The sequence below is a fragment of the Labrus mixtus genome, chromosome 13, assembly GCF_963584025.1.
Source record: "Labrus mixtus chromosome 13, fLabMix1.1, whole genome shotgun sequence".
Lineage (NCBI taxonomy): Eukaryota > Metazoa > Chordata > Actinopteri > Labriformes > Labridae > Labrus > Labrus mixtus.
The window spans coordinates 20,002,238-20,027,092 of record NC_083624.1 but is presented as its reverse complement, the minus strand read 5'-3'; the positions used below and the strand labels follow the sequence as shown (position 1 = coordinate 20,027,092).

General features: G+C 46.1%; 1 protein-coding gene across 1 annotated transcript in view; it reads left to right on the top strand.

Moving 5' to 3' along the window:
* LOC132987189 (titin-like) overlaps nucleotides 1-24,855 on the top strand; it is a 200,247-nt gene that overhangs the window by 4,253 nt on the left and 171,139 nt on the right. The window contains exons 2-38 of the mRNA XM_061054086.1: nucleotides 2,689-2,792; nucleotides 3,899-4,102; nucleotides 4,732-5,019; nucleotides 5,168-5,250; nucleotides 6,319-6,533; nucleotides 6,651-6,726; nucleotides 6,833-7,006; nucleotides 8,693-8,941; nucleotides 9,025-9,135; nucleotides 9,761-10,006; nucleotides 10,319-10,378; nucleotides 10,607-10,865; nucleotides 11,023-11,092; nucleotides 11,176-11,373; nucleotides 11,464-11,606; nucleotides 11,695-11,843; nucleotides 11,934-12,161; nucleotides 12,275-12,516; nucleotides 12,622-12,854; nucleotides 12,943-13,107; nucleotides 13,243-13,411; nucleotides 13,504-15,200; nucleotides 15,282-15,563; nucleotides 15,652-15,918; nucleotides 16,455-16,727; nucleotides 16,812-17,075; nucleotides 17,158-17,418; nucleotides 17,524-17,784; nucleotides 17,897-18,160; nucleotides 18,238-18,498; nucleotides 19,413-19,673; nucleotides 21,652-21,912; nucleotides 22,637-22,781; nucleotides 22,875-23,043; nucleotides 23,939-24,170; nucleotides 24,310-24,594; nucleotides 24,679-24,804. Of these exons, the coding sequence (XP_060910069.1) occupies nucleotides 2,702-2,792; nucleotides 3,899-4,102; nucleotides 4,732-5,019; nucleotides 5,168-5,250; nucleotides 6,319-6,533; nucleotides 6,651-6,726; nucleotides 6,833-7,006; nucleotides 8,693-8,941; nucleotides 9,025-9,135; nucleotides 9,761-10,006; nucleotides 10,319-10,378; nucleotides 10,607-10,865; nucleotides 11,023-11,092; nucleotides 11,176-11,373; nucleotides 11,464-11,606; nucleotides 11,695-11,843; nucleotides 11,934-12,161; nucleotides 12,275-12,516; nucleotides 12,622-12,854; nucleotides 12,943-13,107; nucleotides 13,243-13,411; nucleotides 13,504-15,200; nucleotides 15,282-15,563; nucleotides 15,652-15,918; nucleotides 16,455-16,727; nucleotides 16,812-17,075; nucleotides 17,158-17,418; nucleotides 17,524-17,784; nucleotides 17,897-18,160; nucleotides 18,238-18,498; nucleotides 19,413-19,673; nucleotides 21,652-21,912; nucleotides 22,637-22,781; nucleotides 22,875-23,043; nucleotides 23,939-24,170; nucleotides 24,310-24,594; nucleotides 24,679-24,804 (8,962 nt within the window). The 5' untranslated portion in view covers nucleotides 2,689-2,701. The remainder of the gene's footprint in view (nucleotides 1-2,688; nucleotides 2,793-3,898; nucleotides 4,103-4,731; nucleotides 5,020-5,167; nucleotides 5,251-6,318; nucleotides 6,534-6,650; nucleotides 6,727-6,832; nucleotides 7,007-8,692; nucleotides 8,942-9,024; nucleotides 9,136-9,760; nucleotides 10,007-10,318; nucleotides 10,379-10,606; nucleotides 10,866-11,022; nucleotides 11,093-11,175; nucleotides 11,374-11,463; nucleotides 11,607-11,694; nucleotides 11,844-11,933; nucleotides 12,162-12,274; nucleotides 12,517-12,621; nucleotides 12,855-12,942; nucleotides 13,108-13,242; nucleotides 13,412-13,503; nucleotides 15,201-15,281; nucleotides 15,564-15,651; nucleotides 15,919-16,454; nucleotides 16,728-16,811; nucleotides 17,076-17,157; nucleotides 17,419-17,523; nucleotides 17,785-17,896; nucleotides 18,161-18,237; nucleotides 18,499-19,412; nucleotides 19,674-21,651; nucleotides 21,913-22,636; nucleotides 22,782-22,874; nucleotides 23,044-23,938; nucleotides 24,171-24,309; nucleotides 24,595-24,678; nucleotides 24,805-24,855) is intronic.

The window sequence follows — 24,855 nt, the reverse complement described above, 5'->3', positions numbered from 1 at the left end:
TTGTGACATCACAAGGAGAGCACATTTGAAATGGAGCATTTTCTCTGTGTTGTAAGACTTATGCAGACCACAAACAAAGGACTGGATGGGTTTATTTCACATTTTGTGGGTCTGTAGACACTCAGGTTACCCAAATATATGTTCAGAAACACTGAAGAAGTGGATTTTCCATAATATGTCCCCTTTAAAGTTTGAAACAGGAGAGAAGTGATTTAAGGTGCAGATCGTTTATCTTGTTGGTTTGAACCTTAAAGTAAACACATCAATGTTTAATGAGAGACAATAGGAGCGCTTCAGGTAGCCCTCAAACCTCCGCTGCTCATGGGAGTAGCAGAGAGAATCACTCCCATGATTCGCCGCCAGCCTCGACCTTATCATTTGTTATTGTTTTGATTGAGAGCCCCCTGGTGGAGGAATCTACAAACTGTCCCTTTAAATTCAATTCAAATAAATGTTTTAAATAACACCAGCACGTCTCAGCTGGCGGTGTCTTCAGGGGGACACTCTGACACAAAGAGCGACTTTGTTCCTGATTGATCTGGGTTCCTGACCCAGATTTTGTATGTCTTCAGTTTTCCTCCAACTCTTTTATTTTTTTAAACGTTTTACTTTGAAGTGAAGTGTCGCTCGTAGTTTAACAAACGTGTTTATAATATGACGCCCTGTCTCTGCAGAGGGTCAGAAACACAGAGATTTATTTTATAAGATTACGTTTTATTTTGAAAGTCTCTCCAGTGAACAGTTAGAAAACTTAAAGTCGTTATTTAGCACTGATGTCCATTTGAAAGTTCTCCTCAGATTTTTATGAAAACTAAAAGAGAAGAACGTTTATTATTTCAGGACGTTTTAAATCGAGCGCATGTGCCGTCTCCTGTCCTATCCTGATATGTCCACCCCCCCCCCCCCCCCCCCCCCAATACGACCTACAGTTGAGGTCTAAATAAAACTTTATTGACTGACGACGAAACTAAACAAACAAACGGTGAACGCACCATGCTGTCGGCGTCAGCCCGACCTGGAATGTGAACCTCTGAGTTTCTCGTGGAGGTTAAACAGGTGTGTGGTCTGTTCTGGATCAGACTCTGGTTTATCATGCAGACCCTGTGGAGCCTCGACCCCCTCCAGGATAACGGCTCCTAAAAATACATGGGGGGGGGGGGGCTGTCAGCTGTCAGAGTGAAAACATGAAACCCAGCAGGGACTACAGGTTCTGATTCTTCAGCGTGTGGCAGACTTTTTGAACAGCTGAGTTTTCTGAAATCTGGACTGCTGATAAACACAGACCGCCATGTTTGAATAAAAACCGCTCGGATGAGGCTGAGAAAAGATCTCTGTCAGGGTTGTAGTTTTTCTACTTGATATAAAAACAGTAGTATTCATTCATCGTCTTAACAGCTTTCTAAAAAGTGATTGTTTGATGATATTTAATAATCATCGTCTTCCCGGCTCAGTGACTGACCACATTCTGCACGAAGATGTTTCACATCTGAAGTTGATAGAAAAGTTTGAATATTGCGAGCTAACCTCAGAGAAGGAAGACTGAATGTCTTTCATATTTACATTAATGTGGATTTGATTTCCTCGTGTCAGGAGAGGAATCAAACTTTTTTCATACCATCTCTGAAGAACACGTTTTCCACTAAAACTGTTTTTTTATTGACAAACTATGACCTTGCCAAAATAAAATCCGGGGACGTTAAACTGATTAATCACTTCAGGAAACGGCCCCGTTCTAACCCGCTCTGATTGGGAAGGCTTTGAGTGGACGGGTCACTTCCTGCCCAAAGACTTATTCCTGGTGTCCTGTGACGACATGATGTAATTAGCAATAACCACCATAACAGTGCAGTCCCGAGGTACCAACCAGAGATCTGTGCATGGTGACAGAGAGAGAGAGGGAGAGAGAGAGAGAGAGAGAGAGAAAGAGAGAGAGATATATCAGAGCACGATGAGTGAACCTCTAAAAGCGTTTTAAACGTCCCCACCCCGCCCACGCACGGAGCGCGGCCCGCTTCAGGGAGTTTTACTGCTCATGTCAAACAGGTGTTTAAAATCCTTCAGTTCCTGCAGAGGGAGCTGCGTGGAGTCTGAGAGGGATTGTGGGTAATGTAGGAGTTAGTAACATCTCGTCTTCTGCTGTTTTTGTTCTTTGACTCACTTTGTTATACGTGTGAGTAGTCTCAAACTGTTTAATAAAGGTTTGAGTCATCAGACATTTGGCGTCGATCTCTAGTTCGACTCATTTCACTTTTTACCAGTTTATTTTATTTTATTCAATCAGAAACTTTGAAAAAAATCCCAGAAGTTAGAAAGTGAAATAAAGTGCAGACAGATGGAGAACAATGTTTCTTCTTCTTGTTTAGTTCTCTCGGTCATCTCAGTTGATTTGAATTTATTTGTTTGTTTTTTTTAAACAATCAAAAGTCTACAAAATGCTGCTTGAACTATTCCTCTGTTCTCTGCTGAGACTCCTCCCTCTCCAGCTGGTTTTGACTTCTCAGTGTCTGTGTTCAGTCAGAAGTGATTATTAATAAACTAACCTGAGGATGAAACAGGTCACATAATTAAAGAATGATAACTTAGACGTGTAATAAAAAAAAGTTTGATGTGAAAAAAGATGAAACATGAAGATTGTTGTGAAGTATCTTCCTGACTGATTGTTGTTGTTGTTTTTGTTTTTGTCTGCAGGGTGCCGACCAACATGTCAACACAGGCGCCGACGTTCACTCAGCCGCTGCAGAGCGTCGTGGCACTAGAGGGTAGTGCTGCGACGTTCGAGGCTCAAGTTAGTGGTAAGAAAACCGTCTGACTGGAGTTCAAATTTTACGAGACAGCACAGCTGAAGAGAGACAGGAAGTGTTGAGAGGAGAGAGGGGGGGCGACATGCAAAGGGCTGAGGTTGGATTCAAACCCAGGGCCGCTGTGATGAGGACTACAGCACTGTATATGGGGCGCCCGACATCACCACTAGGCCAACCGGCTCCCCTCAAACTTAAATTTGACTCCAGAATGTTTTTTCTGAGAGATGCAGCCCTTAGCAGGAAAGATTTTAAATGTTCGGTTATTTATTTACTTTTTGATGCTACTGATTTTTAAAGTCGACCTTTCTGCTGATCTCCATGTATAAACTCTCATAAAGTGTTACGATGCTGGATGCTCAAACTTAAACGAGGACAAAGTTTCAGATCATGAGGTAAACGTATGTTGGAGTAATCCCAGGGTGAGTCTGCAGAGGGATTTTGTAAATCGCTCCATGATATGAAACCAAGAATTACACCAGACGGCTTCAAGCCTCTACGTAAGCCGCTGAAACCTCCCAGACCTGGAGAGCAGCCCTCCCCTGGCAGCCCTGCAGCGTTCTGACCACCTTGAGGGCTTCTAGAGAGTTGGCCAATCAGAAGAGAGTGGGCATGTGCGGAGGGGGTTCTTAAAGAGACAGAGTCTGAAATTAGGGTTTTTACTGACGCCAGTATCAGAGAAATAAGATCATGTGAAGCTGCTCTAAAGGTTTCACAGACTGACGACATGAGAGGTGAACATGAGGAGGAGATGGAGCTTTAAGAACAGCACAGACATATTCTTTAGAGTTTCGTTCTAATCTAACTTTAATAAAAATGGCGTTCATGCTTCACAGTCTCACCAGGTTATTAATGAGGAGTTTATGGCTTTTAAAGGCTGAATGTAGAATAGATGGTTTCCCTTTTTCATAAACTGGTGATGCTAGGCTCGACTTTGCCCTTACCTCTAATCTTTATGCTAAGATAAACTCAACGGGTTCTGCATGTTTCTCTCCTCTGACTCTGGGAGAGAAACTGTCCTGATCGACGTCGCTGCTGTGATTTCAGATCTCGTTGTTCTCTGACAGCTGACCCACATGTGGTTCTTCTCTCGCCTGCAGGTTCTCCAGTTCCTGAAGTGAGCTGGTTTCGTGATGGCCAGGTTCTTTCAACCGCCGCATTGCCCGGCGTTGAGATCTCGTTCAGCGACGGCCGCGCTGTTCTGAGGATCCCCGCTGTGACCGCCGCACACAGCGGGAGATTTTCTGTCAGAGCAACCAACGGAGCTGGACAAGCAACGAGCACCGCTGAACTCCTCGTTACAGGTGAGACACGGGAGGGGCAGGAGAGTGTAAGGTGCTCAGGGGGAGACTCTCTTTGAAATGACCTTTGACACTTCATTATTTACAACAGAACAAAGTTAACTTAAAACTCTCTCCTTCATTAACTCTTCTTTATTTGAGTCTAAATTAGTTTGGCGCTGAGGGGCGTGGCCTGTCACTTAATCTGGTGATAAAACCGATATAGATGCAGCTGTTGCAGCATAGCTTTCCTTAAGAGGGATCTGAAGTTTATGAAGTGATTAACAACATGAACATGATCCGGTTCAGATCTCAGGTCTGAGTCCCGTGACAAAAAGGTCAGACGCCAAACTTTATTCTTCTGTCAGGAGATCACACTGAGTTTATCACAGCAGCACATACGGTCATACATCAGTACGGTTGCTTTCAGTTGCAGCTCACGCTTCCTTATGCAGCGGCCTTTGACGTAACATTAGGTGTTACCACGGCAACGATAAACATGTTGTGTCTGTCATGGCAGCCGCCGCAACATCATGATAGCTGTTGTAAATATTGATGACTGTTGGAGTATTTTTGTTCCTCAGAAATATCTTCATTGTAATCACGTCACCATAGAAACCAGTTCAATAACACTTTGCTTTGTGACTCTGCAGCGGAGACGGCGCCTCCAAACTTCCTGCAGAGACTGCAGAGCTCGACAGTGAGACAGGGCAGCCAGGTGAGGCTGGACGTCCGTGTGACAGGAATCCCAACACCTGTGGTGAAGTTCTTCAGAGAGGGAGCCGAGATCCAGAGCTCAGCCGACTTCAGGATCCTTCAGGAAGGAGACCTGTACAGTCTGCTGATCGCTGAGGCTTTCCCAGAGGATTCTGGGACTTATTCTGTGACCGCCACCAACAGCAGCGGACGGGCCACCTCCACCGCTGAGCTGCAGGTTCAGGGTGAGGACGGCAAACTGTCAACACGTTTAACTTAAATATCTACAGTGACTTAACTTACAAATCCACTAATATCTGGCCTGTAACAGCATCATAAAGCATGAGTGTATTATGGTCTGTTTTTGATGTGTGTATGTGGTGCTCCCTGCAGGTGAAGAAGCTGTTCCCATGAAGAAAACAAAGACTATCGTGTCCACATCCCAGATGGCCGCTTCCCAGACCAGAGTGCAGAAGGTGAGACGAACTAACACAACAACCCGGGTCTGCTCCAGGAGGAAATCTAACTGAAGTGTTTGGTTAAATCTGACAAATAAAAACAGAATCCTTCAAAATCTGGAACAACAGAAAAACTTGTTTGTAGTTATGTGATCCCGGTTGGGAATCGTTGGGAGTGAAGGAAAGTGATAACGCGCAGCAGGTAGCATCAGAGCATCTATAAACACATTGGATATGATCCCGACACTTCATAGAGGAGTCCTGCAGACCTGCTACCACTCAGAAAACCGAATAAAGGTGTACAAGAGTCCTGAGGCGCAAAACTACTTGTGTGTGGCTCAACAACCACGGATTGAACAGCGTTGAATGACGGCCGTCAAGTTTTTTCTTGATGAGTATGTTCACTTGAGCATCGCTGTTTAACTTCACATCGATGGATGCATCACGCTATGCAGAGTTTTCCGCTTTGGTGTGTACCGGTATTTATTTAATCCTGATATATAAAGTTATGAAGCAAAATGATTGTAGCCTTACTGTTCAGGAAGTGGTCACTGCATACATAAGCGTTGTCTGACGCCGCTTCTCCAGACTAAAGACGAAGCTTTTTAAACTTCTTCGTCCTTACGTGTCACTGCTTTCAGGACTCCAAAGAAACTCCTGTATCTTCCCAGCTTTGACCGGTTGACACAAACGTAAACAGCACAAAACTTTGGCACTCTGATTGCTCTTCTATGTGCAGAAAATCACTTCCTGCCCCCGCTCTGGAGTTCTTCTCGGGGACGTGACGTCATCTACAAACAACCGAATGAGAATATTTAAGAAACATTTTAAATTATCTATAAAACTGGATCCAAATATTCTGTCCTGTTCTTTGAGATCATATGTTGTCGAATGTTTTGGACCTCTGCTGTGTTATTTATTTATATCTGAATCACGAGATAAAAACAGCGTGAAGTTTTGTGCCTTGATTCAAAGCCAAAACCTAATCAAAAAGTTTAAGATAGAAATGTTCAGATTCTCACACACAAGTTTAATATGAAACCTTAAACGGATACATCACCTGTTCTTCTATTTTCCCGTCTTCAGAAGGTGGAGATGGGCTTCCAGGCCACCACCATGATGGAGATGCACGTAGAAGGAGGAATGATGACTCAGCATTTAGCTCACAAAACCCCCCCGCGGGTTCCCCCGAAACCGACCTCCAAATCCCCCCCGTCCTACATTTCCAGGGTGACGGGAGGACGCCAGCAGTCGCCTTCACCTGTCAGACACGTGAAGGGGCCGACGCCCACACCTGTCAGGTACGCAATCTGACGACACAGAGTCAGATTTAACGAGTTCATATCCTTCAGATTTATGTTAGAAGAGCGTTAACTTACTTGCTGATGTGACATTTTTAATGTTTCTGTTGGTTGCAGATCTGTTTCTCCCACCAGCAGAGCGACTATTTCTTCAATCAAACCTGTGAAGTCTCCCATCATGAGCAGGAAACAGGTATGAAGAACATCTTTACGATGAGCAGCCACTTTTATCTGTTATTTATCATTCAAAACTAACCACAAGAGTTGTTCCGCCCTGATCACGACGCCTTCTCTCTCAGGTCTCTTCCTCTCCTGAGGTCCTGCCTCCATGGAAGCAGGGAGGCTACATGGCTGAAGCCAGCTACTCCAGTATGAGCAGCATGACCAGCATGACCAGCATGGCCAGTGTGAGCAGCGCCACCCAGCTGCACATGGAGAAGTCCTGGGAGCAGCAGGTCACGGCCACCAGAGAGGTGAGGAGGGCGGGGCTTGAATATGAGGTGTTCAATGTAAACCTGCATGAGAGCGTTAAGAATCAGAGCATCAGCTGTTTCTGTTTGAAATTCACTTGATTCAGAATAATGAAATATAATAAGAAATATAAAGACTCTACCTGCAGCTGCACTAACTCTGAATGTTGTGAGGTGACTCAGCCGGGGCCGAGCTCTGCCTGTGGGCTGGATGCAGTGAACATGTGTTGATGTGCTGTTGTGCTGTGAATGCGTCAGGATGAGCATGCTTCGCAGGACGATAGGAGCCTGGCAGTGGCTACTGTGGTGGCGTTCGTGGATCAGGCTCGTAGCCGTGGCCCGTCTGAGGCCGCCGTGTCCGGAGAGCAGGTAGACCTCTTCTATCTGCTGCCATCAGTCCACCTGCTGCTCAAACTCTCACTACACCTCTCTTTATTTACTCCTTCTTCTTTGTTTCCCTTATTTTCTTTATCACGTCAGAGTTTGATTTAACCGAGCATGTTCCTTCTCCCCAGAGGATGAACCTTTTTTAACAGCCCAGTAATCTGCCCTCTCTCTTCAGGAGGTCCTTTCATGTTTTATTTCCACTTGTTTTATGGCTAAATCGTCACATGTAGGTGATATAAACCAAGATTTTCCCGTTAAACTAGAGGGCGATTTTAGAAAAGTTCTACTCTTCAGACATCTTGGATACCAATGTGACAATTTTAAAGAAAAGCTGAAAGCCTAAACCGTCAAAAGGCTTCATGACTTTTTTAAAGCAGCTCTGTCTTTGCATATTATATTATCCGTGATTGCCTTTGCAGCCTAAACTGTGCACCTGCAAAAACCACAAAATACCATCAGGGTAATACATTTAAAAAATAGACGTCACTGGTTGGTTTCTTGTAAAATTTCAACTCATTAATATTTTCTGTGATAATTGAGACATAGAAGAGGGTATCATCTGCATAGCGATTGAGGTAAACGGAAACTGTAGTCATGTGGTATCATTAAACTAAAACTAAAGTGGTAAAGGTATTGAGTCTTGTGGGACGCCACATTAAATTAGTTACATAAACCAGCTTCACTTTGTGTTTCTGTTTCAGTATTGAACATTTATTAAATGTCAACATTAAACTGAAAATAGTTTTTCATCTACCTGTTTTATTTTATTTTAAATTTGTGCACGGAAACTTAACAACATCTATACTTCACTCATACATTTTCATGCATCTTGGAGGATTATTTTTCTCAAATTTAGGGTTAAATCACTGATTGGTAACATTTTAGGATTTCTCTGCTGCCGCTTTGTTCAGTTAGTTCTCAGAGTAAAAAACACCCAGGATTAAACTGCTGCAAACACATCTCATTATGTCGCTTCATTCTCAAGCAATTCCAAAGCTTTCTACCTTCTAGTCGTTATAAATCCAGAATATGTTCAAAATTACCAGAACGTCCCTAAAAGTCTGAAGTCAATCTTTCTTCATTGTTTTGTTCATCTTCTCTTTTCTTTACTCTTTCAGAGGTTAATCTGCATGTCTCACTCTGATTCTGCACGATGCATGTCGTTATGTTTCAGTGATGACTATGTAATGACTTCTTCTCCTCTTTTATAAATAATGTGAAAGTTTTTCCTCTGTCAGCATCTTCTCCCAGACTTCCTTCTGTGGATGTCCTGAGGTTTTCATACTGCTTTTGTGTCTCCAGGCCGAGGGAGGGATGAAATCAGGGGCGGTGGCCACAGTGGTGGCTGCCGTTGACCTGGCTCGAGTCCGTCAGCCCGTGCATGATGAGGGCGCTCAGGCTGGTGAGGAGGAGGCAGTAGAGGATGAGATTAGACAGCAGGCGACTGTAGAGAAAGAGGTTGTTGCCATGAAAACACTTCCTGTTGAAGCTCCAGCTGCTGTGGCTGTGACCTCAGAGCAGCGCAGAGTTCAGGTCTCACAGGTCTCACAGGTCCGAGGAGTTTAATGAATCATATAAGATCTCTCATATCTCCGTTTTCTCACATGCTAAATAAACTCTGTTGGTCACCCCAGATTCAGAGAACAGAAATCCCCTCCCAGGTGGACACTGGTGCCGCTCCATCTCCAGTTCCACATTTCACAGTTTCTAAAGTTTCTGTTCCTAAACATGAACTGAGCCCCGAGGTAAGGAGGAAGAGCTGCAGACCGCCGCCGTCGTCATCCTCAATCCTCCATTTCATTCTTAACACACGAAAACATCTTAACCGTCTCCACTGTGTCGTCATGTGGTGTGATTCACTTTGGTTTCCTCCTCACAGTATCACCCATCCTAAAATATCACGGTTTCTCCAAAGAGGCTACGACAAATCACGACCAGTAGCTGCAGCTTTTAGAGACAAAAACAGGAAATTCAATATTGTATCAAAGTTATCAAATTTAGCTTTCAGTTTTAGGGTTCACACTTTTTGCATAAATTAGAGTTTTGGTCAAGTTACAACAAATGAATAACTTCAAATCATCTTTTCTCCTTCAGTTTAGGCACCACATGTTGGTTTTTATGATATCTCTGTTAGAGCTGAATGACTTGAAAACATGATCAATGAGTCTCTGATGGTTAAAATATGGTGAACAGAATCTTTGTCAGGAGGACTTTACCTCAGTGTTTGTAGACCTCTTACCCCGACCCTGATTCCACTTTTTAAACTTTGATTCCTTCTCTAACTTTAAGAACATCACATCCTCCAGCTCACATATCATCAGCTGGTCGTTTGGAGGATTTGTTTAACGCTGCTCTCGTTGGTTCGATCAGGTGTCCATCTCCGGCTCTGCTATCGCCACTCTGCAGAAAGAGTTGCGATCCCCCACCTCCCCCAGAAAGATCATCAAGCCCGTCAAGTCTCCCAGTCCGTCTCGCAGGGCGGTGGTGGAGGTGCGGGTGACTCCGGAGCCCCTCCCCCCACCGTTCAAAGACGTCAGATATCAGAGTCAGTTTGAGGTACAGGCGGGCGGAGCTTACGCTGTGAGTGAGGAGGAATTTGAGGACTGGGAGCCACAGGTTGGTTCCACCCCCTCTCGCTCTTTTACACTCCAATTTAACCCTGTGTGGACATCACATGCGTTCCCGCTCCTCACAGCAGCCAATCACATGCTGCCCTCCCTAGCCTCATGAAGAATCTTCCTCCTCCTCTCCTTCTTCATCTTCCTCTCCCTGTCTCCACCTGTTGGCCTTCATCCCTCCGTCATCTCTGCAGGGTTCTTTCCGTCCTAACCAGCTTCCTCCCCTCCATCCTCACAGTCCTGCTCCGCTGAGAAGCTCCTGCTTGTGTTCTGTGTTTGATTTCCTTTAACTCGCTTTGTTCTTCCTCAGGAGGCTGCTGCTGTGCCCACCAGAGCTCAGGAGCCTGTTGTCCCTCCCACTCTGATTGCTGTGAGTACTTCCTGTTTTTCTCTTCCACACTATTAGTGCTTTGACACACAGATTAGGAGGAATCACAGAGGTTTGCAAACAGAGTTTTTATCCAGCTGCAGTTCCTTGAGTGTCCACTAGGTTTAGAGTCTGGTTCAAGGTCTCGTCACTTTGTTTGCTCACACTCTCCAGGATGAACTCTTAAACATGAAGCTTTGGTCTGACTCTGCAGTCTTTCATGTTTTTCAGGGTCTGAAGAATGCGACGGTGACGGAGGGTGAGTCGGTGACCCTGGAGTGTCAGATCAGCGGTCATCCCGCTCCAACCATCCTGTGGTTCAGAGAGGACTACAAGATTGAGAGCTCCATCGACTTCCAGATCACATACATGAACGGATTTGCCCGGATGGTGATCCGTGAGGCGTTCGCTGAAGACAGCGGACGCTTCACCTGCACTGCCACCAGCGAGGCCGGAACCGTCAGCACCTCCTGCTACCTGCTCGTCAAAGGTAAATGAGATGAAGGTCGACTGAGCTATTCTAGTAGGACCTTTAATCTTTTATTATTCATCTCTAGGAAGTTTAGGCCAGAAATATTAAAACTGTAAATGTGAGTTTTAAAAAATGCTGTCTGTCTTTACATTAATGAGACTTTTTTCTGTTTTAGTTTCAGAAGAAATCGAGAGCAGAGAGGAAATGACGACCGTCACTGAAATTGGAATCAGTCAAGAGAAAACGTGAGTTTTAATCTTAAATTCAGACGCTTTAATAAAACATCTGAGGTCCCTCAGTGTTTGATCAAGCTGTTTTTTCTCTTCAGTGTTGCTATGGAGACAAAAGAGCAGATGGTGTCGGAGGTGAGCTCAGGTGAAGCTGCTGCTCCCTTCTTCATCAAGAAACCCACCGCTCAGAAGCTGGTGGAGGGAGGAAGTGTGTTCTTTGAATGCCAGATCGGAGGAAACCCCAAACCTCACATCATCTGGAAGAAGAGCGGCGTGCCGCTCACTACTGGATACAGGTACACATGTCCCACCTGTCTCTGTTCACACCTGCACACCTAGCTACTGCACTTACTTCACTTGTATTTCTTTGTTTCTTTCACCATCAGATATAAAGTTGCCTACAAGAAGGAGACCGGAGAATGCAGATTGGAGATCTCCATGACTTTTGCTGATGATGCCGGTGACTACTCTGTGTTTGCCAAGAATACACACGGAGAAGCCTCGGCCATCGCCAGCCTGCTGGAGGAAGGTACGGGAGTCTGTTTCAGAAAGCATCTCCTCTTTAGAAAACCATTTATAGCTCTGTTGGCTCACAGTATTCATGCATCTGTTTACAGAGCAATATGAAGTCTACATGAAGCAACAAGATGTGACATATAAAACTGAAGTGATGACGACGGTAGTTCAGGAACCCTCTGTGGTTGTGAGTCAGTATGAGCTCGAACAGAGGAGAGTGACGACCCCCATGAGCTTTGTCTCAGAAACGGTACCTTCTTTCTCAACATTCAAAGTTTGATGAGAAAAGGTTCTGCAGAAGTCTCATTTTAGATATTAAACATGAAAACTCTTTTTGCAGGAATTTCTTATTTCAGCCTTTGAAGAGAGGATCATCCAGGAGATCGAGCTCCGCATCTTGAGGATTACATACAGCGAGCTGGTGATAGAGGACGGAGAGATGATGGTGACTGTTGCTGAGGAGGCGGCACTGCAGCCGGCCTTCGACACGCCAGTGAAAAACTACAGAATCATGGAGGGAATGGGCGTCACGTTCCACTGCAAGATGGGTGGAAACCCACTCCCAAAGGTACTGACCAGAACATCTTACCAAAATAAAATCGGTTATAAAAACCTAGCAAACCACTTTGCTTGAAATTGAGAACTTATGTAGGTGAATGAAATGATTGTTTCTTCTGTCAGATTGCGTGGTACAAAGACGGCCAGCGTATCAGGGCTGGTGGACGTTACCAGATGGAGGTTCTTCAGGACGGACGAGCCAGTCTTCGTCTCCCTGTGGTGCTTCCAGAGGATGAAGGTGTGTACACTGCCTTCGCATCCAACATGAAGGGAAACACTGTCAGCTCTGGAAAGCTCTACATCGAGCCGTCTGGAGCTGTGACACCTCAGAGATACACACCACAGCCAGCGATGCAGAGAATCAGGTAAGGTTGAATGTAATCTCACAATGACTCTTTAAAACGTTTCAGTCAGGTAGTACCCTCAGCTTAACCACCAACATGATACTGATGGTTCTCCTTTGTCCTCAGGTCCGCATCTCCTCGTTCTGTGAGCCGCTCTCCTGGACGTTCTCCCAGCCGCTCTCCTGGACGCTCTCCTGCCAGAAGGCTTGATGAGACAGACGAGGCTTCCCTGGAGAGACTCTACAAGCCTGTGTTTGTCCTGAAGCCTTCCTCAATAAAATGCTCTGAGGGGCAAACTGCACGATTCGACTTAAAGGTTGTCGGCAGACCCATGCCCGAAACTTACTGGTTCCACAACGGTGAGATAAGTATTGTTTGATGTATCCTAGAAAAGCTCCTGTTTCTGTTTCCTCTGCCACTTACACCCAAGTGTCCTCCGTTTCTCAGGACAACAAGTCGTCAATGACTACACCCACAAGATAGTGATCAAAGAAGACGGTACCCAGTCCCTGATCATTGTCCCAGCCATGCCTCACGACTCTGGAGAGTGGACTGTCATCGCTCAGAACAGAGCTGGACGGACCTCTGTCTCTGTAACTCTTACTGTTGATGGTAAGTCTGTGCCAGATGCAGTCCTTTAAACATCCAAAAACTGGAATTATGTGTTAGCTAGTCTGAGCTAGTCGTTTGAGTTCACTTATCCGACCACACTGAGTCTTGTCCTGTTTTGCATTGCTCCATCAACAGCTCGAGAAAGCCTGGCCCGCCCTCAGTTTGTAGAAAAGCTGAGGAACATCACTGTGAGGCAGGGAACTCTGGTTGAGTTGGCTGTCAAAGCCATTGGAAACCCCCTACCTGACATCGTCTGGCTTAAAAACAGTGACATCATCACCCCACAGAAACACCCCCATATCAAGTATGTATCTTCAAATTCAGGTGTGAATGCTAAAGTGATCCTACAGAGAGTAGCTGTCCTAATTATTTTATCTGAATTGTTTCGTACTTCAGGATTGATGGAACAAAAGGAGAGGCCAAATTCCAGATCCCATCTTCCGCAAGCACAGACAGCGCCTGGTACACTGCTACAGCCATCAACAAGGCTGGCAGGGACACCACTCGCTGCAGAGTCAATGTTGAGGTTGACTTTGCTGCTCCTCAAGCTGAGAGGAAGCTCATTATTACAAAAGGAACGTACAAAGCTAAAGACATCGCTGCTCCAGAGTTGGAGCCCCTTCATCAGCGATACGGTCAAGAGCAGTGGGAGGATGGTGACCTTTATGACAAAGAGAAGCAGCAGAAACCAATGTTCAAGAAGAAGCTGACCTCTATCAGAATGAAGCGCATTGGTCCCGCTCATTTTGAGTGCAGACTGACTCCCATTGGTGACCCATCCATGGTGGTGGAGTGGCTGCATGACGGCAAACCCCTGGCAGCTGCTAACAGACTGCGCATGGTCAATGAGTTTGGTTACTGCAGTCTCGACTATGAGGTTGCTTATGCTAGAGACAGTGGTGTCATCACCTGCAGAGCCACAAACAAGTTTGGAGTCGACCAGACCTCGGCCACTCTGATTGTCAAGGATGAGAAGGGCCTTGTGGAGGAATCCCAGCTTCCTGAAGGCAGGAGGGCACCGCACAGAATGGACGAGATTGAGCGCATGGCTCACGAGGGAGGACCTACAGGAGTCAGCACTGACGATGAATATGAGAAGACAAAACCTGATATTGTCCTTGTTCCCGAACCAGCCAGAGTATTGGAAGGCGACATTGCCAGATTCCGTTGCAGAGTGACTGGCTATCCAGCCCCTAAGGTTAACTGGTACCTCAACGGACAACTTATCCGCAAAAGCAAGAGATACAGACTTCGCTATGATGGTATTTACTACTTGGAGATTGTTGACATCAAGTCTTATGACTCTGGAGAGGTCAGGATCGTTGCAGACAATCCTCTAGGTACAACTGAGCACACTGTGAAGCTGGAGATCCAGCAGAAGGAGGACTTCAGATCTGTACTGCGACGTGCTCCAGAGTCCAAGGCCGCAGAAGCCTCACATGAAGGTGGCAGGACCGGATTCGATGTTGTGAAAGTAGACCGACCTGTCGAAACTGCACAAGACAGGGAAGTTGTTAAACTACGTAAGACACAGAGAGTTGTTCACGAGAAAACCTCAGAGGAGACAGACGAACTGAAGAGCAAGTTCAAACGTAGGACAGAGGAGGGCTTCTACGAGTCCATCTCTGCTGTAGAGTTCAAGTCTCGCAAGAGAGACGACTCATATGAGGATCTCCTGAAGAAGACCAAGGATGACTTGCTTCATCACTTGAAGGAGAAAGAAGAAGCTGAGAGGAGGAGGTTGGAGGAAGAGGGCCAAGTCACCATCCCAACCTTTAAACCCGAAAGGGTCCAGCTGTCCCCCAGCATGGAAGCACCCAAGATCTTTGAGCGCATCGCTAGCAAGACAGTTGCTCCAGGGGATGAGGTTCATTTCCGCGTCAGAGTCGTCGGCAGACCAGAACCTGAGTGCCAGTGGTTCAAGAACGGCATTCTGGTGGAGAAATCTGACCGTATTTACTGGTACTGGCCTGAGGATCAAGTGTGTGAGCTGGTGATCAGAGATGTCACTGCGGAGGATTCTGCCAGCATCATGGTGAAAGCCATGAATGTCGCTGGTGAGGCCTCAAGCCATGCCTTCCTGCTGGTGCAAGGTAAAGCCACTTCCTCTCAAGTTAAAGACTATCTATGTCCTCATTGATGTCAAAGTCTAACTACATATGTTGTCATTGCAGCCAAGGCAGCGATCAGCTTCACCCAAAACCTGGAGGATGCTAGTGCGAACGAGAAGGACACCATGGTGACCTTTGAGTGTGAAACCAACGAGCCTTTCGTCAAAGTGAAATGGCTGAAGAACAACATGGAGATCTTCTCTGGAGACAAATACAGAATGCACTCAGACAGAAAGGTCCACTTCTTGTCTGTGCTCGTCATTGAAATGAAGGACGATGCTGAGTACAGTTGTGTGGTTATAGAAGATGAGAGCATCAGGACCACAGCAAGGCTCCATGTTGAAGGTAACATGTACTCTTTGTATGTGACTGTTCTTTGGTCGTATTCAGCTGGATTTGCAAGCCACCGTTCTTGATATCTTTCTATACACAGGTGCTGCCCTGGAGCTCATAAAGCACATGGAGAACATCGAGGTGCCAGAGACCTACGCTGGAGAGTTTGAGGTGGAGCTGTCTCGTGAGGATGTTGAGGGCAGCTGGTTCTTTGGAGACAAGGAGCTCTCTCCCAGCAATAAATACATCATGTCCTCCCGACGTGGACGACACACCCTGTCCATCAAGGATGTCAGGAAAACAGACCAGGGGAAATATACCTTTGTATGTGGAGATCTGAAGACGAACGCCTCATTGAAGATGAAGTGTAAGCAACCATATTGATTACTGATTTATCTCAAGCCACTGGTAGTCTTCTGGTCCAGAAGTCTCTTCAAGAATTTATCGATATGCCTCTCGTTAATTTGTAATGTTTCCTATCACACTTATTTAACGAGTCCAAAGATGATGAAATTCTATCATCACCTTTCCAATATCTTTACTAAAAGAGAATCTAATGGTAAAGGATTTGTGTAAGTTCAAATATTCTTTTAAGTTCAACAGTCATTGCTGGATGTAGTGTGACAGTCTTTGCTGGCTTTAGGGTATATGAAGGTACTGGCTGCTGTATTACTCATTGCTGACTTTGAGTAGAAATGTTTGCTACAGCTTGTAACACGACATTCAAATTGGGCCCTGCCTCCTGGGCTCATCGCCACAAGTAGCATTCGCCCACTGCAGGGTTAGTGTTAACGTTTACTGATTTTACCTACACTACAAGCTACCTGCCATTGCTGGCTGTAATGTATCAGACGTTGCTAGCTCTACTGTACTGTGATGCTAATGGAGTGTGCCTACTTTTAGTGCGCCCGGTGACCCTGATGCAGCCCCTGACCGACATCACAGTTTGCGAGGGGGACATTGCTCAGCTGGAGGTCCGGTTCTCCCAGGAGAATGTCGAGGGAACCTGGATGAAGAGCGGCCAGGCCATCACTGCTTCGGACCGCGTCCACATCGTGATCGACAAGCTTGTTCATAAGCTACTGCTCGAGAACGTCAGCAGAGACGATGCTGCTTCTTACTCTTTTGTGGTTCCTGCCCAGGACATCTCCACCTCCGGCAAACTCAGTGTTCAGAGTAAGTCTCTAAACGATAACCAGCTCAAATCCATTACTGGAACACACTGATTGCTGACGCGTTTGATGCCGTCTTTTCTTACAGCTATTGACATTGTGGTGCCACTGAAGGACCTGTCCTCCATCGAGGGAACAAAGGCCGTTCTCGAGGCTAAGATCTCCGCTCAGGACATCAGCTCTGTCAAATGGTACCACAACGACAAACTGCTTGTGGCCTCTGACAGAATCCAGATGGTGGCAAAGGGAGCCAAGCAGCGTCTGGTCTTCAGCAGGACCTTTGCCTCCGATGAAGGACGCTACAAACTGGTGGTCGGCAAGGTCGACACCAGCTGCAGCCTCAGTGTCGAAAGTAAGACTGAGTTTATTCTACTACGCTTCTGTTCAAATCCTGACTCCACTTCCTTGTTCTGACCATGTTTTTGTTTTCACAGAGGTCCACATTGTGAAGCACATGGAGGACAAAGTGTGCTCCGAGTCCCAGAACGTCACATTTAATGTGGAAGTGTCTCACCCTGGCATTGACCCAGTCTGGACCTTTAGGAGCCAGCAGCTCAAACCTGGACCCAAATACAAGATGGAGTCCAAAGGCAAGGCTCATTCTCTGACTGTCAGCGACGCCATGAAGGACGAGGAAGGCCAGTACATGTTCCACGCCGGAGAAAAGACATCCAGTGCCAAGCTCACCGTCTCTGGTATGTCTAAACCCTACAAGAGATTTGAGCTAATGCACAACAAACAAAGATTATGCTGCTCTGTTGCACCAGAATCGTAAAGTTTTTCCCTTGTGTTGCTACCAGGTGGAGCCATCACACGCCCCCTGCAGGACGTAACTGTGGCCGAGTCACAGACAGCCGAGTTCGAGTGTGAAGTGGCCAACGCCAATGCTGAGGGCCGATGGCTGAAGGAGGGTCAGGCTGTGGACTTCAATGAGAACGTGGTGAGCGAGGTGAACGGCGCTGTCAGACGCCTCATCATCGTCATTACCAGACCTCAGGACGTCGGAGAGTACACCTACCAGGTGGCCAACTCAAAAACCGCAGCCAACCTCAGGGTTGAGGGTACGTACCTCTGTCTTTTATTTGAGGCCTTGGCCGTGACGACAATTAAGTTAAAACAAAAGACTAAGTTAATCAGTTATTATAACACTGAGTCCTGTGTTTCCATGTGCAGCTGTGAAGATCAAGAAGACTCTGAGGAACCAGACAGTGACGGAGACCCAGGAGGCTGTGTTCACGCTGGAGCTCACCCATACCGACGTGAAAGGATCCCAGTGGATCAAGAACGGCGTGGAGCTGCAGAACAGCGACAAGTACGAGATCACCTCTGAAGGCATGGTGCAAACGCTGAAGGTGAAAAACTGCAACACACAGGACGAGTCTGTTTACTCCTACAAACTGGGGAAACTGTCGGCCAACGCCAGGCTGAACGTGGAGAGTGAGTACCGCTGACTTACTGAAGAGTTAAAGGAAATGCTCGGATGTGGTTGTTAATTTATCCCCTTGTCTCCACAGCCATCAAAATCGTGAAGAAGATAAAGGACATGACGTCACTGCTGGACGGCACCGTCTCCTTCGAGATGAGCCTGTCGCACGACAACATCCCTGTCAGGTGGATGTTTAACGGCGTGGAGCTCAAGTCGAGCGAGAAGTGTAAAATTCTGTCTGAGCGGAAAGCTCACAAACTGATCCTGCAGAACGTCGACAGCAGCAACGGGGGAGAGTACACCGCCGTGGTCGGACACCTGCAGTGCAGCGCCGCGCTCACTGTGGAGGGTACGTTATGATGATGATTTAAATAAATTATTTATCGTAAATTCCGGAATATAAGTCGCACCGGTATATAAGACGCACCCTGTTTTGAAGGTCTCTTAGAGATAATTTTGTTTTTTAAACAGTCTTCCTGCGTGACGATTTATATTGTGTTTAGAGATGTCTACAATGTGTCGCTCTTTTAGTCCCGTCTGTTTTCACTTTTGGGAGTTTGCACTCCTACTAGCTACAGTACGATAGTTGAGCTCTCAGCCTGCAGGGAAAGTTGTGAGGCACAGACTCCTAGCTTGCGAGCTGCGCTGCCCGACTCCGCTGGTCACTCTTTAACTTTAATATAGGACTCTTAAAATCAAAAGAGTACTCCACAATGTTTATTTAAGGAACAATATACCACTGTTTTCTGTAAATGCATGATTATGACCTCGTGTGGGAGAAAATATGTGAAAAAAGTCGCGCAGCCAGCCTGGTCTGTGTCGCCGTCTTTTCCAGCACAGCGTGCAACCAGCTTTCAATACACAATGAATGGGGATGGGTTTTTAATCACGTCAGATCGCAGTTAGTGGCTACTGCACCCGCGGTAATGACAGCGCGTGTTTCAGTATTTTATACTGGTATATTGGTCACACCGGTGTATAAGACGCAGCCAAAGACGAAAAAATAGGTATTAAAAGTGGATTTTACGGTAAGCGATAATAAGAGCGGTTAGAAAGTTTGAAAGTAGAAATCTTTAATCTGTCATCAACCTTTTTTTAATTTGAATTTTTAGCCAACTTTCTAGATTAAAAAATTATCCCAGGTTTCATGTCAAAAACTGTTAAAATTTTATTTAAAATAAATGTTTGCATGTTTTTGGCTGTTTTAAAAGTTGTTGTAATTCAAAACGAAGTTGTTCTTATTGGTCCTCTGTGTCTCTCCAGCTCTGCATGTCACCAAACCCCTGAAGAGTGTGGAGGTCCCAGAGACTCAGGTGGCCACGTTCGAGTGTGAAGTGTCTCACTTCAACGTGCCGTCCACCTGGCTAAAAGACGGCGTGGAGATCGAGATGAGCGAGAAGTTCAGGATCGTGGTTCAAGGGAAACTCCACCAGCTGAAGATCATGAACACCAGCAGGGACGACTCCGCAGAGTACACCTTCGTCTGCGGGAACGACCGAGTGTCCGCTACGCTAACAGTTAGCCGTAAGATTGGGTTTAAGATTGGGTTAAAGTCACTAACTAAATAAAAAATCATCTAACCCTGAGAGATGTGTCTCAAAGTGTTTATTTGCAAACATCCTGAAATATTCTGAATATTTGGATGAGTGGGAGCATCACAGTTTCATAACGTTTGATTAAAAACATTGACACATTTTAGACAATCAGGAAGCAGACAGAATAATTAAATAACCACATTAATCTCTAAAGATGATGACTCATCAGGAAAATAGAATTAGCAGGAAACAAGTTAATTCTTGTAGAAATTGTGATTTCAATTATCTTGTTTTCTACTTTTTAAAATGTTGCATCACGTTATTTATTTTTAAGCATTAACCCTTTTTTTGTTAAAATATCAATACAAGAAGCAGCTTTAGAGTCCTGGAAGCTTTTTTCCTGTGGTTTGAAAATTTTGAACGTTTACGAAAATTATTAAAGCTGCCATATTTACGCCCCTGTGACGTCTCGCCTTAAGTCTGATGCCCTTTTCATTTTGTCGCAAAGGTGCCATAACTAAGCTCAGCCGTTATCACGTCTTAGTACGTTCATATTGATTCCATGACAGTGTAATATTGGTGTTCCAGTCTGTGAGGTCACATTGCGTTGTGGCGTTGCAGAAGCTCCACATAACGCCTCTGTAACGCCTCTGTTACCACTTCACTGCGTCCCCTGGGTACACCTCCATGCCATTCAGATTGAATGAGAAATGTCACGGGCGTAAATATCGCGGCTTGAAACGACGGTCTGAACAGGGCCAGTATGTATGTTGCTGAGGTGTGATTGGGAGACGAAGTGACCCCTCCTCTGTACCGTCTTCAGAGGTAGTAACAGAGGCGTTACAGAGGAGAGGTGGGATCAGATGAGCCAGCAGGGGAGAGCAGCGATGTGTATATGCATGTCTGACTGTGTGGATGTGGAGCTCCTGCTGTGCCGTGCCTTCCACAATGCCGAAAGTCGATGTGACCTCACAGACTGAGACGCCATTATTACACCGTCTCAGAATCGTGTAACGGCTAATAAAAAACTAATCGATTCAGAGGTAGAGCAGTAACTCCTGCATCCTGTGACATTTAATCTGTTGTTATGAAGGTAGTCTGGTGTGTTTGTAGAGCGTGAACAAAAAGGTCTCTCTACAGGGATCCTTTCTGTGATGATGTCACACTTAAAATAACAACCGGAGCCTGCCAGGGACAAAAACAACAACTTTGGTTACACTTTGATCCATGGAAGATTATGTTACAGTCTGTTTACCTGCTGCAGACGTAACAATCTGTTTACCTGCTGCAGACGTTACAGTCTGTTTACCTGCTGCAGACATTAGTCTGTTTACCTGCTGCAGACGTTACAGTCTGTTTACCTGCTGCAGATGTTACAGCCTGTTTACCTGCTGCTGATGTTACAGCCTGTTTACCTGCTGCAGACGTTACAGCCTGTTTACCTGCTGCAGACATTACAGTCTGGTACTGTAACATCTGCTAACCTGCTGCAGTCGTTACTGTCTGTTTACCTGCTGCAGTCGTTACTGTCTGTTTACCTGCTGAAATCGTTACAGCCTGTTTACCTGCTGCAAATGTTACAGCCTGTTTACCTGCTGCAGATGTTACAGCCTGCTTACCTGCAGACGTTACAGTCTGTTTACCTGCAGACGTTACAGTCTGTCTATTTACCTGCTGCGGACGTTACAGTCTGTTTACCTGCTGCAGACGTTACAGTCTGTTTATCTGCTGCAGACGTTACAGTCTGTTTACCTGCTGCAGACGTTACAGCATGTTTACCTGCTGCAGACGTTACAGCATGTTTACCTGCTGCAGACGTTACAGTTGGTCGGAGTTAGAGAAGCTTCCTAACTTTTAAAAATGGAGCACGGTATTTTTGGTATTTTTAAAACACTTTTTCTAACAACACATAACAAACCAGTATTTCAGTGTTTCCGTATTTGACCGCCCTGTCCCCTCCTCTCCAGCCGTCCTCATCACGTCCATGCTGAAGGACCTGAACGCTCAGGAGAGAGACACCATCACCTTTGAGGTCACCGTGAACCACGAGGGGATCACCTACAAGTGGCTGAAGAACGGCGTGGAGGTGAAGTCTTCGGAGAGGTGTCAGGTCCGCAGCCGGCAGCTCACACACTCCCTCACCATCCGGAACGTTCACTTCGGAGACGGAGGAGAGTACCAGTTTGTGGCCGGGTCTGCCGCCACCACTGCCAACCTGTTTGTGGAAGGTAACCTGATGATTGACATGTTTACAGTGAGCGTGTTTCTGACACGGGTCAGGGAATAAACGTATTTAAGAACTTAACTAAATAGAAATTATTTAGACATTTAAACTTTAATAGATTATTTTTGCACATGAAAGAGCACCCGAGCATTTGGGGGTTCGGTGCTGAAGGGCACCTCTGCAGTGCACAGGAAGTGAACTGGCATTTCTCCAGCTACCAGACTCAGTTCCATACTTTGACCCTCCAGTTACCAACCCAAGTCCAAACAGACTAACTAGGCCCCTCGTTCACCCTTGTTTTAGAACGAGCTTTATCCGCTTTGTGTTTCTTCTCACTGTGATTATATTTTCTCTCTTTGCTGCTACATCCACGTCCGTCATATTCACCGGTTTGAATCACGTCCAATTACTGAATTCTATCCTCTCCTAAACTCACCTGCTGCACTGTCATTGGCTGGAGGAAACACACCAGCTCCGCCCAGAAACGTCCTGAGTCAACCAGAACAAACCAGAACAGTAAAATCCAGTCAGAGGACAGGGTCTCTGCAGATACAGTCACCACCACACATGTACGGAGGCCCAGAAGGGACGATGGAGCAGCTTTACTTTAGGAGAAGTCTGTATTTTATTTTGAAGGAACAAGCTGCTGACTCTGTCTTTAAGTACAAACTCTTTGCTGCAGACTATTCAGTCACATGATTCCTGAAACTTGTTGTGTTTGTTTTCAGCTCGTCTTATCGAATTCACAAAGAAAATCAAAGACATAAAGATCACGGAGAAGAAGAAGGCGATCTTTGAGTGTGAAGTTTCTGAGCCCAACATTCAGGTCATGTGGATGAAAGACGGGCAGGAGCTCGACATGACGCAGGAAAGGTGTGTGACCTTTCATAAACCGCCCTCTTTATCTTCTATTAACAGAGATATCATAAAACATCTAAACATGACTCTGTCTCTCAATGTGTTCAGGTTCACCGTGACAGCAGAGAAGTACGTCCACCGTCTGATGATCCAGACGGTTCGGATGTCTGACGCTGGAGAATATTCCGTTGTCGCTGGATCGAGCGTCTCCAAGGCTCAGCTGATCGTCGAGGGTCGAGACATCCGGATCTCGGAGCCTGCAGAGCGCGAAATCACCGTGAGAATGACATTTGAGATGTTTTGTTTAGTTTTTGTTCTTATTTGTAAAATGAAACTTTTCTAATTAGAAACATTTTTATTATTTGACTCAAATAACAACAAAAACAGGTTGAATTATTATACTCCTTCAGTCCCAGGCTGAGGTTTCAAATCAGTTGGACAAGATTGCTGCGGAACAAGCAATATTTAGAGTATTTTTAAAGGATCAATCAGTGAGATGTGTAGTGAGTGAAATGATAAAGTGACCTTACTATATGATCAGACATTAAGGAAACATGCTATGTTGAAGTGCTGGCTTCTCTGACAACAATGCAGCAGCCAGTATGTCCTCCTTCTAACTTTAGATTCTGGTCCTGAATGCTCTGGATTTGTTTGGACCAGAGAAGGTAGGCGGTTTTAAGGCCCCCCCACACGGTCGTTTTGGACACCCCTCGGTTTGCCAGATATGAGACCAGTTATCAGGTCAAACCAACAGGTGTTGCAGCAATGGAAGCGGGCAAGAGAACTGGTTCAGATAGAAGTGATTGTACCCGACCTAAAAAGCCTCTGCATGTTTCTAATAAGCTCCACGAGCAGAAACGTGTTCAAACTAGGATCAATATTGGAGATGCTTTTGAAAAATGGAGAGAGGTTAGAACGCAGAAAGGTTTACAGACCGATGCAGAGCTGGCTAAACACTGAAGCTTCAGTGTCCACCACATGGCAACCTGCATGAGCATCGACTCTAGAGAGGATGGGGGGGGGGCAGCTCTCCACAATGTTTGAATTTAGACTGCAGTACCCACTTTAAACAGTAGGGGTCAGTTACATATTGCTGACTTTAGTGACTATAATGAATCACAGACTTCAGGAAGCATCAATCCGACCCGTGACGCTCTCTCTCTCTCCTGTAGGTTCTGGAGCGCCACAGAGCAACGTTCGAGTTTGAGGTGAATGAGGACGATGTGGAGGGTCGCTGGCTGAGGAACGGGGCGGAGATCCAGTTCTCGGTGGAGGAGAGGTTCAACTACGCCACCATCAGGAAGCTGCACCGCCTCACCATCTCTGAGACATACAGGAGCGACGCCGGCGAGTACACCTTCATCGCCGGCAAGAACAGGAGCATCATGCACCTCCGAGTCAACCGTGAGTCCAAAATAATTCTAGAACGGATGTTTGATGCCGCCCAAATGACGTCCTCTGCTGGTCGACTGTTGGTATGACATGTATCCAAAGATCAAAACTTAAAGGATCTGTTGACACGTTTCCCCTCTCCTCCCTTCAGTCCCCGAGCCTCCTCAGATCCTCCGTCACATGGAGCCTCAGTCCGTGGAGGCAGGTAAACCTGCTCGCTTCTCCGTGCAGGTGAGCGGCCTTCCTCAGCCACAAGTGTTCTGGTACAAAAACTCCCAGGCTCTGTCCCCGGGCTTCAAGTGCAAGTTCCTTCACGACGGCAATGAGCACTCGCTGCTGCTGATCGAAGTCTTCCCTGAGGACGCCGCCGTCTACAACTGCGAGGCCAAGAACGAGTACGGCACCGCCACGAGCACCGCCACGCTCAACGTGGAAGGTAAGACCAGAGGAAAGAAACAGCGACAGGAGGAGATTTTAAATCATCAGAACATATGAAGAAACACGTTTGTTTGTCTTTTAGTGTCGGAGGTGGTGTCTCCGGACTCGGCTGCCACCGTCGCTCCTCCCGTTGTCATCTCACCGATCACCAGTACCTCTGCCCGCGAGGGAGAACCGGCTCGCTTCCAGTGCAGAGTCCGCGGAGACGGTAAGCCCGATAAACAGGACGCTTTAATATCAGCACAGTTTGCTCTTCTGT